The 16,683-nt window shown below is 49.0% G+C and overlaps 1 protein-coding gene across 1 annotated transcript in view; it reads right to left on the reverse strand.

Annotated features, from left to right (window-relative positions):
• Positions 1–16,683, reverse strand: part of TPM4 (tropomyosin 4) — a 50,364-nt gene that overhangs the window by 7,528 nt on the left and 26,153 nt on the right. The window contains exons 3-6 of the mRNA XM_086947042.1: positions 10,571–10,704; positions 8,631–8,748; positions 7,349–7,419; positions 5,855–5,930 (exon numbers count right to left, since the gene is read on the reverse strand). Coding sequence (XP_086803168.1) covers positions 5,855–5,930; positions 7,349–7,419; positions 8,631–8,748; positions 10,571–10,704 — 399 coding nt within the window. The remainder of the gene's footprint in view (positions 1–5,854; positions 5,931–7,348; positions 7,420–8,630; positions 8,749–10,570; positions 10,705–16,683) is intronic.

A 16,683-nucleotide genomic window follows, 5' to 3' on the forward strand; every position in this document is an offset into this window, starting at 1 on the left:
CTGAACCACAAAATTACCCCCTGGCACCGCAAAACCCATGCCCACCCTGAACCCTAAAATCACCCCCCTGGAGCCTCAAAACTCATACCTGCGCTGATCCCTAAAATTACACCCTTGCCCCCCAAAACCCATACCCACCCTGAACCTTAAAATTACCCCTGGCACCCCAAAACCCATACCCATACTGAACATTAAATCCCCCCCTGGCACCCCAAAACCCATACCCACCCTGAACCCTAAAATTACCCCTGGCACACCAAAACACATACCTACGCTGAACCCTAAAATTACCCCCTGGCACCCAAAACCCATTACCACCCTGAACCCTAAAATTACCCCCCGGCACCCCAAAACCCATACCCTCCCTGAACCTGAAAATGACCCCTGGCACCCCAAAACCCATACCCATGCTGAAACATAAATTCCCCCCTGGCACCCCATAACCCATACCCATCCTGAACCATAAATTCTCCCCTGGCACCCCATAACCCATACCCACCCTGAACCCTAAAATTGCCCCCTGACACCCGAAAACCCATACCTGCCTTGAACCCTAAAATTACCCCTGGCACACCAAAACACATACCCACGCTGAACCCTATAATTACCGCCTGGCACCCCAAAACCCATGCCCGCCCGGATCCCTAAAATTACCCCCCTGGAACCCCAAAACCCATACCCACTCAGAACCCTAAAATTACCCACTGGCACCCCGATCCGTAACCCACCCTGAACCCTAAAATTGCCCCCTGGCAACCTAAAACCCACACCCACCCTGAACCCTAAAGTTACCCACTAGCACCCCAAAAAATGAACACTACAAACTTACACTACATGTGCATAATGTAAGCCGAGCAATGTAAGCAGCTTTTCTGTTAAGAGTCTGTGACACTACTTTGTAGTGATTGCCACTTCTTCCTCGATAAGTGGGTCCTCATCTTCCTGTCAGTGAACTTTTGTGGAGAGTCGAGGGCTCCTGTCTATTTATTAGGATCTGAGGAGACCAGGTCAGAAAGAGAACTTTGAGAGCGTACACTTCTCTAAGGCTCCTCTTTAATTCTATATACCAAGGGGCTTACTCTTTGGGTACTCCTAGCAAAAGTAGGACAGCAATACTCCTTGCTCACATTTGGGATGTAGGAGTACGTAAACGAGAAAGTCACATGTACACGTAGCAAAATGTTTATGAATTGAGTCCTACATTACCACTGCCATCACGACAGCAAAAATAAAGGTGTTTTCTAATTAACTCTAGAAAAGCACTTGCAAGTAATCCTTCGAGTGACATATTTATTGATAATATTAGATTATGTTTTTGCTATATAAATTACATTTATTGAGCTAAATGCATACGTTCGTAGTGGGCTTTATTCTACGAAATTCAGGGAATCGTTCACTTTCTCTTGATAGCTTGGTTCATATTACTGTCACCTGAAATAAACTTCTGATTTACAAGATATTTTAAGGCTGTCCATTAGAGGAGTGCACACCAAAGTTTTCAACGCTCAAAGAGGGAAAAAACAACCGTTATTTGATTGTGCATTTAAAAAATGCTCCTGAGGAGAAAATCAAAAATTGGCACCCTTGCCCCCAATTTCTGCTGGCGTCATAGCCCAGGGTTTTGCTGTCTGTCCACTTGTATGGAATACACATTTATACAAGTGCGCAGACAGCACTCCCTGGGCTATGATGCCAGCAGGAATTCCTTTACAAAGGAAAAGCGTCACCTGCACTGACCAGCCCTTTCCCCCTGCTGTGCACATCTTCACACCCCATGCTGAACACATCAAGTGTTTAGGTGAAATCCCTGCCTTCAGGCAAGGATTTCACCTCAGCGCCACTCTAAATGAAAACAAGAGGTGGGGGCTGGGGGTTCACTCAGTGAAACTGTTTGAGGCTGGCTGTCTGGCTCGGGCTGCTGGGCCTCTCAGAAATGATTAAAGCAATCACATTCTCGGAACGGATGCGCAGCCTTCCTGCACCATTTCAGTGCGTGCCATCTTAGCCCGGGCAGAGGAGGCGACGGGGGGGGGCTGAAGCCCGGTGAGCCCAATGGGTGTTGCGCGCCTGGGTGATAGTATTAGTAATAAGTCTCTGTAGTGCCACATGATTGATCTATCAATATAATTTTAAAATATATTTTGGAAATTCAATTATTTTTCTTCAAATATAAGCTGCTGAGTACTGAAAATACACACATTTTCATCTCAAATACATGCTTTCCATTTTTGATATATATATATACACACACACACACACACATATATATATATGTGTGTGTGTGCGTGTATATATATATATATATCCCACGAAGAGGCCCTGTTTATGGCAACCGGCGCTCTTTGACGATGCACTGTGGAGACGGCGGTGCCCAGCCGTTATTATCTCCACAACAGTATTCCTTTCAGAACAAATCCACACGCACTCACTGGTAAATGCTTATATTGCTCTTGATTTTATTTTGGCAGCCATATTTTCTGATATATACTGGGATGCACACAGACATCTACCAGTAACTCACGAGCTACTCGTTGGAGAACCCTGTTATAGCATGTCACCAGAGAGATATCACTGATGAGGGGAGGCTGGCTACTCATCATAGCATGAAAGGACCCTGGAAGACTTCTACAAAACGTTTTCCATGTCCATGCCCGAGTTGTTTGTCCGCCCATTGTAAAATTCAGACTACATGTCCCAGAATGCAGAGAAAAAAACCACGGCTGGATAGGCTATTCATGCATGGCGCTGGGAGACCAAATTAAGAAAAGCCCAGTTTTATTATTGCACAGTCCAAAGACGCAGACTTGTTCCCATTAAAGAGCTTTAAGCATATTTGTATTTCCATCGTGCAATAATAACACAAAAAGCAGCTATATTGAATGACATCTTCTGCGAATTCAGGCTTTTAGGCTACGATTTTTTACTCAATACTCATATTGTTGTAAAATGAACTTCAGGTTCCAGAATGCAACATGTCCTCTACAAAGCAAGGACGGTGGCTTCTTGGCTGGTATAGAGAGAACAGACCGGAGGTCCTACCCAACTCGGCTCAGTGATGCCCTTTCAGCTTGTAAAAGTGATAGATCACTTCATATCACTCGACTTACTTTGTTTCCATCCCTGCCTTGGGATGTGATGTAACACAACGATGCATTCTGGGAACCGAAGGCTTGGCCTTTAGAGTAGAACCAACTGGACTAAAGTAGGATTTTACAATGGCTTGTAATAGGAAAGTCCAGGACTAGAAACACAGTGACCCAGTGGCTTGGAGCTGTTCTCATAACTCGAGAGCCTCCAGTGACCAAGATCCACGGGTCTACAGTTTGTCATCGCCATGCTTTTTCTTTGTATTCTGGTACTTGTAGTCTTTGATTCTTAAGGAGCTAAACAGGGCTACACATACCTAAATGGAAAGAAAAAAACTGGACCGATCAAGCAACTCACATACAGAATTGATTAACTTTAGAATTTTACACCTTCTTTAAGCCTGCTTGAACATCAGTCACGGGGGACTATGGTTTAAACCAGAACCAAATATGTATCCCCAATAACTCCTAGAATGTTATGTTATATGTTATGTTATAAACCGTTTTGTAGCGCGCTCTGTTACTTGTGAGTATCCTGGCGCGGAGAGGGATCAAAGCGGCAAAGAACAAGACAGCAAGAGAATTCTCCTAACCTGCACTCGCAAATAGGTGGGTTTTCAGATGTTTTTTAAAAGCAGTTACTGTCGGCATGGAGCGAAGATGGAAAGGGAGGGCATTCCAGGCCCGAGCCACCACCACCGACAGTGACATACCACCCAGTCTGGCGCGTTTGAAGCGAGGAAGAGACAGTTTGAACAATGAGGCAGATCGCAGGGTGCGTGCCGGGATGTACTTAGTGAATCTTCTCTGCAGATAGAAAGGGCCTTGGTCATGAATTGCGCGAAACGCCAGCACCAAGGCTTTAAACCGAATGCGTTGTATTACTGGAAGCCAGTGAAGCGAGCGCAGCTCCGTGCGCACGCTCTTCCACCTAGGGATGTTAAATAATAGGCGTACAGCCGCATTCTGAACAATTTGGAGGCGGTTGACCAGGTATGCCGGAATGCCACTAAACAGTGCATTGGCATAATCAAGGCGGGCCAGTATGAGAGCTCTGGCAACCGACTCTCTGGCCTCCCTGGGGAGCAAGGGGAAAAATTTGCGGAGCATTTTCAGAGTGGCAAAACAAGTGCCAGTGAGTTTTCTGATATGGTACTCAAATCTGAGATCCTCCGTAAACCAAATACCCAGATTTTTAGCAGGTCTCCCCATCTCTGTTGGGCCAGGAATGTTTGGGGGCCAGAGTGTGCTCTTGAATGAGGGGGGAAAGGAGCCGTAAAAGAGCACCTCGGACTTGTCCTCATTGCACTTCAGCTGGGCCTGTGTTAACCAGCGAAATACTGAGGACAGGCATAGATGAACAGTAAAAGTGTCCAGGTTGTCATCTGGCCAGGTAAACAACAACTGGGTGTCATCAGCATACCCTACAATTTTTGCCCCGAACTGTTCAGCCAAGTATACCAAAGGTGTAATGTATACATTGAACAGAAGGGGGCTAAGTGTGGACCCCTGCGGCACCCCTGTAAGCAAAGGTCTTTGCTCCGAAGCATGCGGAGGCATCCAAACCTGCTGGGTCCTATCTGATAAAAAAGAAGAAAGCCAATCAAACACCACTCCCCCAATACCAATGTCTGACAGCCGGCCAAGAAGGAGATCATAGGGGACAGTATCGAAAGCGGCAGAGAGGTCCAATAAAATTAGGACCGCTCTGCCACCTCCATCAAGACACTCCCGGATGGCTTCAGACATCTCCACCAGGGCCGTCTCGGTGCTATAGGCAGCCCTAAAGTCCGATTGGGCCGGGTGGAGGGCATTAGATGTTTCCACAAAGCTCTCCATTTGTAGAAGAGCAGCCTTCTCACAGATTTTTGTGAGAGCAGGCAAGAGGGAGATGGGTCGATAGTTTCCCGGGACCGACACATCTAGTCCTGGTTTTTTCAGGAGTGGGAGGAGTTTAGCGTGTTTCCACACCTGGGGGACCACGCCAGAATGAAGACTACATACCTCTTGCCCTACCCTACTACTTCAGCTGGGTTACAGTGTGACTCCATGTCATTCGAACACTAGTTTCCAGTAAAGGCTCTTATTTACCACAACAGTGCATTCTGGGAATTGAAGTCTTAGTTTAGTTCATTTGAACCAGTGGACTATCAGACCTGAAAACAATGAAGTGTAAAAGGAAACTCTGCCTGACAGAAGTCGATTGGTACAGAGGAAAATGAGATGGTTTCCAAAAGGACCGTTCTTATGATTGGTCAGTAGAGCTGGGGAGATGTCAGTCATGTGCCAACTGGAGCCTGGCATGAGTGTCCTTGCCTTAGCTCTGTGGGCAACCGGGAGCACCATCTTGTTGAGAAATGTCCCTTTAGCCTTATGGCCAGTCTGCTACTAATTGCTTTGCTTGAACACCAGACCTTTCAACAAACCAGATAAAATTCAGAGTCCTGGAATTCAGTTATTTAGAATGTATGAGAACGATAAAATGTCCCCATCATTCCACTCACATGGCCGTAAGACAGCACCCAAGTCTCTGTATTTAGAGATCTGAGTTATCCCATATTAGCTGACAGTAATTCATCCAACCTACACCTTTGCTTTGCATTCTGGTACATGATGTTTAGCTCTTTCTATTATAACTACTCTTCTGCACTTGCCATGATGCAGCTAAGGAACGAAGAAAAAAAAACAGGAAAGACCACTCTAGGTCTACTTGAGATATCTGCGAATAAAGGGGAAAATAGAGAGCCAGTGGCTCGTTAACAGCCAACCTTCTCTGATTGCGCCTCCAGTGATTTCAAATTATTGGTGACGTTTTTCAGCTCCTCTTCTAGGTCGCTGCATTTGCTGTAGAGAAAAAAAATGTATTATGCATGTGCTTGTAAATAATATATGGTATATGCACTTTATAAAACAGTGTAGCATTGGATTACCTCGTTGTTCACCTTCACAGGGACCTAATTACCCACTTCCTCCCCAGCAGAAACCTCCGCTCCAGCCAGACTTTCCTGGCCACGATACCAAGAATAAAAAGATCCAGATCTGGCGGCAGGACGTTCGCCTACAACGCTTCCATGGCATGGAACAACCTCCCCCTGCACCTGAGAGCCAATTGCAATCTGCCCACATTCCGGAAACAGTTAAAAACTTTTCTTTTTAATCTGCCCCACTAATCCCAGTTAGGCCCCTCTGCAGGTCCCTGGTTATTCTAGCGCTTGGACGCCTTCGGGCAGCAATTCGCGCTCTATAAATTCACATCCATTCCATTCCATTCCATTCCATTCCATTCCACAGTCCTGACAACATGAGCTGGTTCTCTCCATGGGTACACATTTTAACTAGACTAAGAAACTGACCTAAAACCATTCCAATATGGCCGAACCCCCGATCCCCCTCCATATGCTTCATGAAGCTCCAATCGCTTTCTCTTCCCAGTTGTTTGCCTATTGCAGGACGAAGAGGCCTGTAGGCAGAGAAGGAGAGGTCCCTACAAGCTAGGGCCAATGAAAGGTCATACTGCCTTAGGCACTTGTTGACCTACTGACTGTGCCAAGTCTTTCTTCTAATGCTCTGCACAGCATCTGCAAAACAAAATTATTTTTGCCAATGCTGTACAGCATCTATAAAAAACAGAGAAAAAAGGCAAGATGACACTGCTGCTATCCACAGTCTCGTCATTCTGTAGACGCAAGCATGAGTGATGACATATGCACTTACAAGCATCACCACGCTTGCCCTCCTGTGGAATGACGAAGATGCCATTTTCTTATTTTTTATTGACAGATCCAAAATGGCGGACGCCACTCAGATTAGTATATTGAAAATTTACATTTTATTTGAGCGAAAGCTCTTTTTGCATAGCAGAGAGGGCCAACACCACATTGCAGCTGCAGAGACCGCCACAAAAATGTCTGCGTGGAGTGGGGGAGCAACAGAGGAGCTCAGCTCAGTGGAGACACAAGGGGAGTAATATGTCCCCTGAATGCCACGACAAAGAGGAGAGTAAACAACTGATGTGGTTACATAATTGAATCAATACTCCGCCTGGCATGCAGTAACCTCCTCAGAAGTAACCACATGTGAAAGGCAGCTGGAAGAGCTATGTTTTTTAGTCATGAAGGCAAAAACTGTAACACATTACTAACGCAGTCACAAACACTGTATGCAGCACATTTCCTGTAGCATAAAAACGTCTTACTCCCACACAACCAAGGTGAAGGCTGAATGAACTACAAAACTTAGGATAAGTAATCCGCCACACTTACAGTTCTGACACCTCTGCGCGCTCCTCCGCTCGCTCGAGCTCGCCCTCCAGGATAACGAGTTTTCGGGCAACCTGTGGGTGAGAAAAAACAGTTTTGTATTTGTATCAGCGAAAGTAATCTGGAGAAATGTGAACCGGATAAGAATTTTAGTTCACAAAGTTTGTGGGCCATATTTTGAATTGGTTGACAACTGACAATCCCCCAATATCTTTCAAAATCTAAATTGCAGAGGAGACTCCAATGGTGGAATTTTCTATGGCCTGCTATTCCCCAAATTGTTGGAAATTTCACTGGCGGATTTCCTTATAATTTTAGCATGTCTTCTAGAGATGAGAGAATTTTCCATTTCTACCAACTCTACATCAAAATCTTATGTACAATGGTATTCCTTCCTTCAAAGGCTGTTAAGCTCTGATTGATAGCCCATAGCTATCAGGCCACCTATACAGTGTACCACATCAACACTTAAGCAGATCTGAATTCAAATAAAGTGATCTTTCCAAATCCATCCTTGGAGCAGTTTAGAAAAATGTTAAACTTTCCATATCTTATAAAGTATTGTTGGCCTTACGTTATGAATAATAGCCGATGACCAACCGGCAGACTCTGGGGCTACGGAGATGTGTCTCAGTATCTCACGTCCTTGGGTGAACATCTCACGAGTTCAGCGTGCTTACGCCTACCCTCCCGCTGTTAACTCAATGGATCCATTTCACTAGGGAGCGCGTCTTGTTGCCTGTTCCCATTCCTTGAGAGCCAGTCCGGAGGCTACAGAGAAGGCCTCTGGAGATGCATGCAGGCACCCGAGTGTCTGTCTCAGTGCTGAGACTTATAGTTAACTGTTCAACTCTATGGTAAAGAAATTTGTAAAGTAAATGCTCTAAGGCAAGGGTTGTCCAGTGTAGATCCAAGAGGACCAGAGCCATGCCAGATATTCTGGAGAAATGTCAGGGGGGTTCAATTAGATGCACTCTAAGGAAATTTATTCTGTGTGGATATATTGAAATGACGTGGCTCTGGGCCTGAACTGGATGCCCCTGCGCTAGTGACCCTCAAAGTACACAAGTCTACCCTCATTTCTCCCAGACGTCTTACACCACCCAGACCTTGTTTCCATTTTACGAAGATGCCATAATCTCTAGATATGTTTGCGTACACCCAAGCCTTGCGTGAGAGACCACTGTTGGCCTCCTTGCCATAACTCTCAGACATAGTTCCCTGTGAGTTTCAGAACACCCCTGTGAAATATATCTAACTCATTGTGTAAAACTTAACTCCTCACCTCCTCATATTTCCGGTCCGCCTCTTCGGCTATGTGCTTGGCCTCCTTCAGCTGCATCTCCTGAATTTCCATCTTCTCTTCATCTTTCATGGCTCTGTTTTCAATCACTTTCATGCCTCTGAAGACACAAAAATAGGACAATAGTGACCACAAACACAGTCATCGATTTACACAGTTTATTGCTTGTCAACACGCAGTCTCAGAGCCTCATGGAAAAGTCAGTCTGATCTTTGGGCAGTCCCCAGCAGAGGTTCAGAAGCCAACAGTGCCTGGTATGTGACCTTTGTCCAGTCATTCAGAGGGACACACTCTCAGCTAGGGGACTGTGCTGAGGGGGCCACCTGCAGCTCTGGGCCCTCCGCACTGCAAGGGCTATGTTATGATACAGGTGTAGGGTGTCAGAGCACTTTACATCACAAGTTACACAGAGACAAACACTCTTGTGTGTAAATCAGTGTATAGGAAATGCTACATAAGAAAGAGGACTACAGGGTGTGGGAGTCACATGTCATCCATACTGGTAGACGAGATAGTTGAAGAGCGCTTGATCTGGAGAAGCACAAAATCAGAATTAAAAACATTCCACCATGGTTGGGGGTTGTCTTCACTAATAAGAATTTATTTCTACCCAAATACACTTTGTTGCAACATTAGGATAATGAAAGACTGGAGAAGCCAATAATGCTCTAAGCAACACCTTGCAGTTTCCACGCAGCTCTTCTATAACAGTTAATAGCACGCTATTCTATATTAGGATTTTAATTCATAAATTGCAAGTAACAAAAGGATCTTAGTGACAAAGGCATCAACCCACTGAACTATTTACATTATATGCACTTCTGTGATCTGCATGGTACACGTGCTGTGCAGCAGGCATATTAACCCTCTGCACTACTTTGTGATAAATCAAAGCATCCTCGCTGCCCAGCAGGGCCATCAATCCCCAGAGTTATCTTGACATGCTTATTATTGCTTCAAAATTGCTGGAGGCAAGGATCGCTGCAGCAGGAAATTTTAAATCCACGACATATTTGACAACACAGCGCCCCCTAAAATCAGCGCCTGGTGCGGTGGCACCGATCGCACTACCCTAGATCCGGCCCTGGTGGAAGGGGTGAGAAGTCGGCCTATCTGAGGCAGCATTCCTTGAAGAGGCGAGATTTCAGTTTCTTCCTGAACTGTAGGAGGGCTGGTGCTGTTCTAATGTTGGAGAGGTTGTCATTACCAATACTTTCCTTGGGCTCGTTACTATGCGGACCCGACTGCTTAATTGCAGCATCTAGAGATTTTGGGACAGCGCTTTGGTTCGCTGACATTTTGCGATCTGCCAATCTGCCACAGTTCACTCTATTCCGACACCTCGCACGACCCTGCTGTCCCTTCTAACTGGATCGGGTGGACGACCACCATTCCAGATTTACATAGGGGAACGTTACAACGGTTAGGGTGCAGCCTTTGTATTACCAAGACCATTGCCTGGGACTTCAAGTTCCGACTGATATTTAAGTACTGGCACTCATCCTCACCATTCGCATGCTAGGTTCCTGCCTTTTAAGCTATATTCTTATATAGACTAGACCTCTACGCATCTTGTGGCAATCCAGCCTGTCAAGCCTTGAGAAAGTCATTGTACCAACTGATGGTACTGACGAAACACGTGTCGGCTGTTTTTTGTTGAATCTACATGACGTAACTTCAAATAAAGAAAACTTACAATATGAACTTTTGGTTCTGTTATCCTGTCTAACAAGGAAGATCTCCAGACATCCAACTGGACTGATGTTTTTGTATATTGTGACTATTAAGTCATTTAATGCCTATTGATGCCTAAGGATTGTGCTCTTCTTGACCCCTATCTATAGCTTAATACTGAAACCCTAGCCTGGCCACCACATCCCATTAAAAGCAGCAGGCCATGGGTTCGGTGTTCGTGTGGGTACCTTTCGCTTTCGTCTGCCGCCTTCTCCGCTTCCTCCAGCTTCTGTAAGGCTGTGGCCAGCCGCTCCTGGGCCCGGTCCAGCTCCTCTTCCACCAGCTGGATCCGCCGGTTCAACGCCGCTACGTCGCCTTCTGCCTGTCTACGTCAAATGGAGAGAGATGTCATCATTGGTAAAGGCGCTCAGTGAGGTCACTTGTGATGTCATGCAGATTGTGTATTGGGAGAGTTAAAGCTGCTTAGCTACACTAATTGGCAAAGTTTTGCGACCTTCTGGAATTTTAAGGTTTTGTATTGTAACATCATATTAATTTATGTTCTGTTCATGAAAAATAAACGAGCTTGTCCCCATGAATTATGAAACTATTTGTACAAATTACATATCGCTATTCCCATAATATTCACATTTTATTCCCATTTCAGATGTTTTTGGGCCAATTGAGAAAGGCATGCAAGACTACATTAATGGGACGGGAGTACCAGTTTACATACTCCAAAATGCACCTGTAAAAAGGCCCCTCTGTCTGCAACGGGCCCAGTGGGCCTTACTCTGCCTGTCACGGGCCCGTGGTCCTTACTCTGCCTGTCACGGGCCCCGTGGTCCTTACTCTGCCTGTCACGGGCCCTGTGGTCCTTACTCTGCCTGCCACGGGCCCCGTGGTCCTTACTCTTCCTGTCACGGGCCCTGTGGTCCTTACTCTGCCTGTCACGGGCCCTGTCGTCCTTACTCTGCCTGTCACAGGCCCAGTGGTCCTTATTCTGCCTGCCACGGGCCCCGTGGTCCTTACTCTACCTTTCACTGGCCGGTGGTCCTTACTCTGCCTGCCACGGGCCCCATGGTCCTTACTCAGCCTGTCACGGGCCCTGTGGTCCTTACTCTGCCTGTCACGGGCTCCGTGGTCCTTACTCCGCCTGTCACAGGCCTGTGGTCCTTACTCTTCCTGTCACGGGCCCCGTGGTCCTTACTCTGCCTGTCACGGGCCCTGTGGTCCTCACTCTGTCTGTCACTTGCCCCGTGCTCTTCACTCTGTCTGTCACGGGCCCCGTGGTCCTTACTCTGCCTGCCACGGGCCCCGTGGTCCTTACTCTGCCTGTCACGGGCCCTGTGGTCCTTACTCTGTCTGTCACTTGCCCCGTGCTCTTCACTCTGTCTGTCATGGGCCCCGTGGTCCTTACTCTGCCTGCCACGGGCCCCGTCGTCCTTACTCTGCCTGTCACGGGCCCCGTGGTCCTTACTCTGCCTGTCACGGGCCCTGTGGTCCTTACTCTGTCTGTCACTTGCCCCGTGCTCTTCAGTCTGTCTGTCACGGGTCCCGTGGTCCTTACTCTGCCTGCCACGGGCCCCGTCATCCTTACTCTGCCTGCCACGGGCCTGTGGTCCTTAGTCTGCCTTTCACAGGCACCTTGGTCCTTACTCTGCCTGTCACGGGCCCCGTGATCCTTACTCTTCCTTTCACGGGCCCAGTGGTCCTTAGACTGCCTTTCACAGGCCCCGTGGTCCTTACTCTGCCTTTCATGGGCCCCCTGGTCCTTACTCTGCCTGCCACGGGCCTCGTGGTCCTTACTCTGTCTGTCACAGGCCCTGTGGTCTTTACTCTGCCTGCCACGGGCCCCGTGGTCCTTACTCTGCCTGCCACGGGCCCCGTCGTCCTTACTCTGCCTGCCACGGGCCTGTGGTCCTTAGTCTGCCTTTCACAGGCACCTTGGTCCTTACTCTGCCTGTCACGGGCCCCGTGGTCCTTACTCTGCCTGTCACGGGCCCTGTGGTCCTTACTCTGCCTGTCACGGGCCCCGTGTTCCTTACTCTGTCTGTCACAGGCCCAGTGGTCCTTATTCTGCCTGCCACGGGCCCCGTGGTCCTTACTCTACCTTTCACTGGCCGGTGGTCCTTAATCTGCCTGCCACGGGCCCCATGGTCCTTAATCTGCCTGTCACGGGCCCTGTGGTCCTTACTCTGCCTGTCACGGGCTCCGTGGTCCTTACTCCGCCTGTCACAGGCCTGTGGTCCTTACTCTTCCTGTCACAGGTCCCGTGGTCCTTACTCTGCCTGTCACGGGCCCTGTGGTCCTAACTCTGCCTGTCACGGGCCCCGTGTTCCCTACTCTGTCTGTCACAGGCCCAGTGGTCTTTATTCTGCCTGCCACGGGCCCCGTGGTCCTTACTCTACCTTTCACTGGCCGGTGGTCCTTAATCTGCCTGCCACGGGCCCCATGGTCCTTAATCTGCCTGTCACGGGCCCTGTGGTCCTTACTCTGCCTGTCATGGGCTCCGTGGTCCTTACTCCGCCTGTCACGGGCCTGTGGTCCTTACTCTTCCTGTCACAGGTCCCGTGGTCCTTACTCTGCCTGTCACGGGCCCTGTGGTCCTAACTCTGTCTGTCACTTGCCCCGTGATCTTCACTCTGTCTGTCACGGGCCCCGTGGTCCTTACTCTGCCTGTCACGGGCCCCGTGGTCCTTACTCTGCCTGTCACGGGCCCGGTGGTCCTTACTCTGCCTGTCATGGGCCCCGTGGTTCTTACTCTGCCTGTCAGTGACCCTGTGCGCCTCACTTTGTCTGCTGCACACTATGTGCCGACTCAGTCTCTCACAGAGCCTGGTTCCTCACTCTTTCTGTGATGGCCCTGTCAGCGTTAGCAAGGATGCAATGGGTCTTGGTGCAAGCAATGAAAATGGCCTTTTAAGTGCTACTATGGAAGTAAAATACAGCAACTATCAGGGTTCAATTCCCTCCTCAGATCTCCGGGCCCCGGTGCCACTGCACCTATTGCACCCACAGTAGCTTCGCCAGTGCCTGTGGGTGCTCCTGACTCCACCTAGCATGGACCATGTAGAACAAGAGGGGTCGATTGTCACAGGCTCAGCTCTGGTCCACGGCCCCTAAGAAAACTGGATTTCAAATTTAGATTGGATTTTAAGTGGGAGGGAATGAATCCATAAGTCGATATTATTTGCATATCACCCGGGGTGCCCTTGCTTCACCCCGGCCCAGCAGGCATTGCGCCATTACGTTGACACTGGGCTTTTTTCGCCAATAAATATTAAAATGCAGTGATAAATATGAAAGTATAAACCGAAAAGGCTCGTAAAACGGTAATTCCGCGACAGGCCTGACTTTATTGGCCTAGTAAATTATTAAGTGGGCCAAATAAAAATTAGCCTCTTCTCTAGATATAATGTGCCTCCGTCTTCGTTTGTCTCTTGATGCAAACTCTGTACTGTCCCGGGGGGGCTGTGTACCCCCTAATATCTACAAACCATGGAGCAGACAGCGCGGGACAGCAGAGCACGAATTATGTGGCAACGCGACGGGATTGCGCGTTACAAAGTACTCCCAGCGACAGTTATTGCTTCCTGGGTTTATGGCGGGAAATCCTGGCGCTATTAGTCAATCCTATGTGTGCCCTTCATCTGCCTGTTTTATATTCTGCACGTATACTCGAGTGTTACAATAACAAATACAGTCTCATTTATTTTTTATAATTTTAGGGAATTTGTAGGAGGTGGGAGTAATAGTAGAGTCGCCACCTGGCTCCCTGCCACTTAAAGCACATTTACCCACCCTTGGCTTTTTTTTGCCAAAGGCACCTTGCATGCAGTAATTTCTAAACCAATTCCTATTAAGGAACAACTGAAACTACCTGAATTCTTATCAAATCTCTCACCGTTACTGTGTGTCATGTTCATTCCACCCTTTAGCGTCACGTATAGCTTTGCTTTACTTTAAATAAACGTGTCACGTTATTGACGTCATTTTTATAACGCTTCAAGTCATCAGGGGCACTGTTGGCACCCCTGGCTGCATGACAGCCTATTGCATGCTAGTTCTACCACGAAACGACAGAAGAGGGCGCTCGATTGAAACAAATAGCTTCAACCCAGACTTTGTTGAGCGCTGGAGTGGGAGCACCCAAACAGAACATTGTTATACCTGGGACCCCGAGAACCTTTACACTGGCCCAGTCCTAGGAGGACACGTTTAAGGGAAAAGTAGTGACTGAAAAGTTTAAGAACCATTTGCGGCCCAAGAGATCTCTTATCTCCAGGGTCCACGTTTTCCATTTCCTGGTTGTCGATTTTACACCCCGCTGCATTCTGGGAGTTGTAGTCACGGTTAATTTCACTTGGACGAACACACTTAGAAATGCTGATCTGGACAGGAAAGCGGGGGACTTTGCTATGTGGTCTCTGCATAAATGAAGTTTGGGTAATCTCGACTCTAAGTGATGTAAAACGCACACTCAGTTTATGGAATTTTTTGGCTTTTGTAGGTCTGAGTTGTGAAAGTGCAGCTAACAAGCAAAGGCAGCGCCACCAATATACACAGATTGGGCTGTGAGTCTGTCCTTTCCGCCATTTGTTTTCTTCCGCTAGTCTTGTTTCAGCCATTGGATTGAGGCTTGGAATCACGCCTCGGATCCGTCCAATCTGACGGCTTCTTCTCTCACTGCTATTTGTTGTCTAGGTGTATCCTTCCGCCTCCATCGAGTGCTACCTTGAACTGCATCACAGACTACTCTATAGACATCTCAATCAATCAATCAATCAAGGCATTTATAGAGCGCGCTACTTACCCAGAGGGTCTCAAGGCGCTTGGGGGAGGGGGTGGGGTGCCGCTACTGCTCGAACAGCCATGTCTTCAGCTTCTTCCTGAAGGAGAGGTGGTCTTGGGTCAGGCGGAGGTCGGTAGGGAGGGTGTTCCAGGTCTTGGCGGCCAGGTAGGAGAAGGACCTTCCTCCTGTTGTTGCTCTTCGGATGCGGGGGACGGCGGCGAGGGCGTGGTTGGTCGATCGGAGGTGGCGTTTGGGAGCGTAGAAGTTGAGGCGGTTGTTGAGGTAGCTCGGGCCTTGGTCGTGTAGGGCTTTGTGTGCGTGGGTGAGGAGACGGAAGGTGATTCTCTTGTTGACGGGGAGCCAGTGCAGGTCTCTCAGGTGTCCGGAGATGTGGCTGCGTCGGGGGATGTCGAGGAGGAGTCTGGCTGAGGCGTTCTGGATCCGCTGGAGTCTCTTCTGGAGCTTGGCGGTGGTTCCGGCGTAGAGGGCGTTGCCGTAGTCTAGTCGGCTGGTGACGAGGGCCTGGGTGACCGTCTTCCTGGTCTCGGTGGGGATCCACCGGAAGATCTTCCTTAGCATGCGTAGGATGTTGAAACAGGACGCGGAGATGGCGTTGACTTGTCTGGTCATGGAGAGGGAGGAGTCCAGGATGAAGCCCAGGTTGCGTGCGTGGTCTGTCGGTTTGGGTGCGGTGCCCAGGGCGGGGGGCCACCAGGAGTCGTCCCAGGCGGAGGGCGAGGAGCCAAGGATGAGGACTTCCGTCTTATCTGAGTTCAGTTTCAGGCGGCTGGTCGTCATCCACTCGGCTACGTCTTTCATCCCTTCGTGGAGGTTGGTTCTGGCGGCGGCGGGTCGTTGGTCAGGGAGAGGATCAGCTGGGTGTCGTCGGCGTAGGAGATGATGTTGAGGTTGTGCTGGCGTGCGATGGCCGCAAGGGGGCTCATGTAGACGTTGAAGAGGGTGGGGCTGAGCAAGGAGCCCTGAGGAACGCCGCAGATGACTTCCGTGGCTGCAGATCTGAACGGTGGTAGGCGGACTCTCTGTGTCCTTCCAGCGAGGAAGGAGATGATCCACTCCAGTGCCTTTTCCTGGATTCCGATGTTGCTGAGGCGCTGCACTAGGGTGCGGTGGCAGACAGTGTCGAACGCCGCGGAGAGGTCTAGGAGGATGAGGGCCGCTGTTTCACCGTTGTCCAGCAGGGCTCGGATGTCATCGGTGGCAGCGATGAGGGCGGTCTCGGTGCTGTGGTTGGCTCGGAAGCCAGACTGTGAGGGGTCGAGGGATCCATTCGTCTCGAGGAAGGCGGCCAGTTGCTTGTTGACGGTCTTCTCGATGACTTTGGCTGGGAACGGGAGGAGCGAGATGGGGCGGTAATTCTTGAGTTCGGTGCGGTCCGCTGTTGTTTTCTTTAGTAGAGCGCTGAGTTCGGCGTGCTTCCAGCTCTCAGGGAAGGTGGCGGTGTCGAAGGAGGCGTTGATGATGTCCCGCAGGTGGGGTGCGATGATAGCGTCGGCCTTGTTGAAGACGTGGTGGGGGCAGAGGTCGGTCGGAGATCCGGAGTGGATA

Source organism: Lissotriton vulgaris, chromosome 12 (genome assembly GCF_964263255.1).
Source record: "Lissotriton vulgaris chromosome 12, aLisVul1.2, whole genome shotgun sequence".
NCBI lineage: Eukaryota > Metazoa > Chordata > Amphibia > Caudata > Salamandridae > Lissotriton > Lissotriton vulgaris.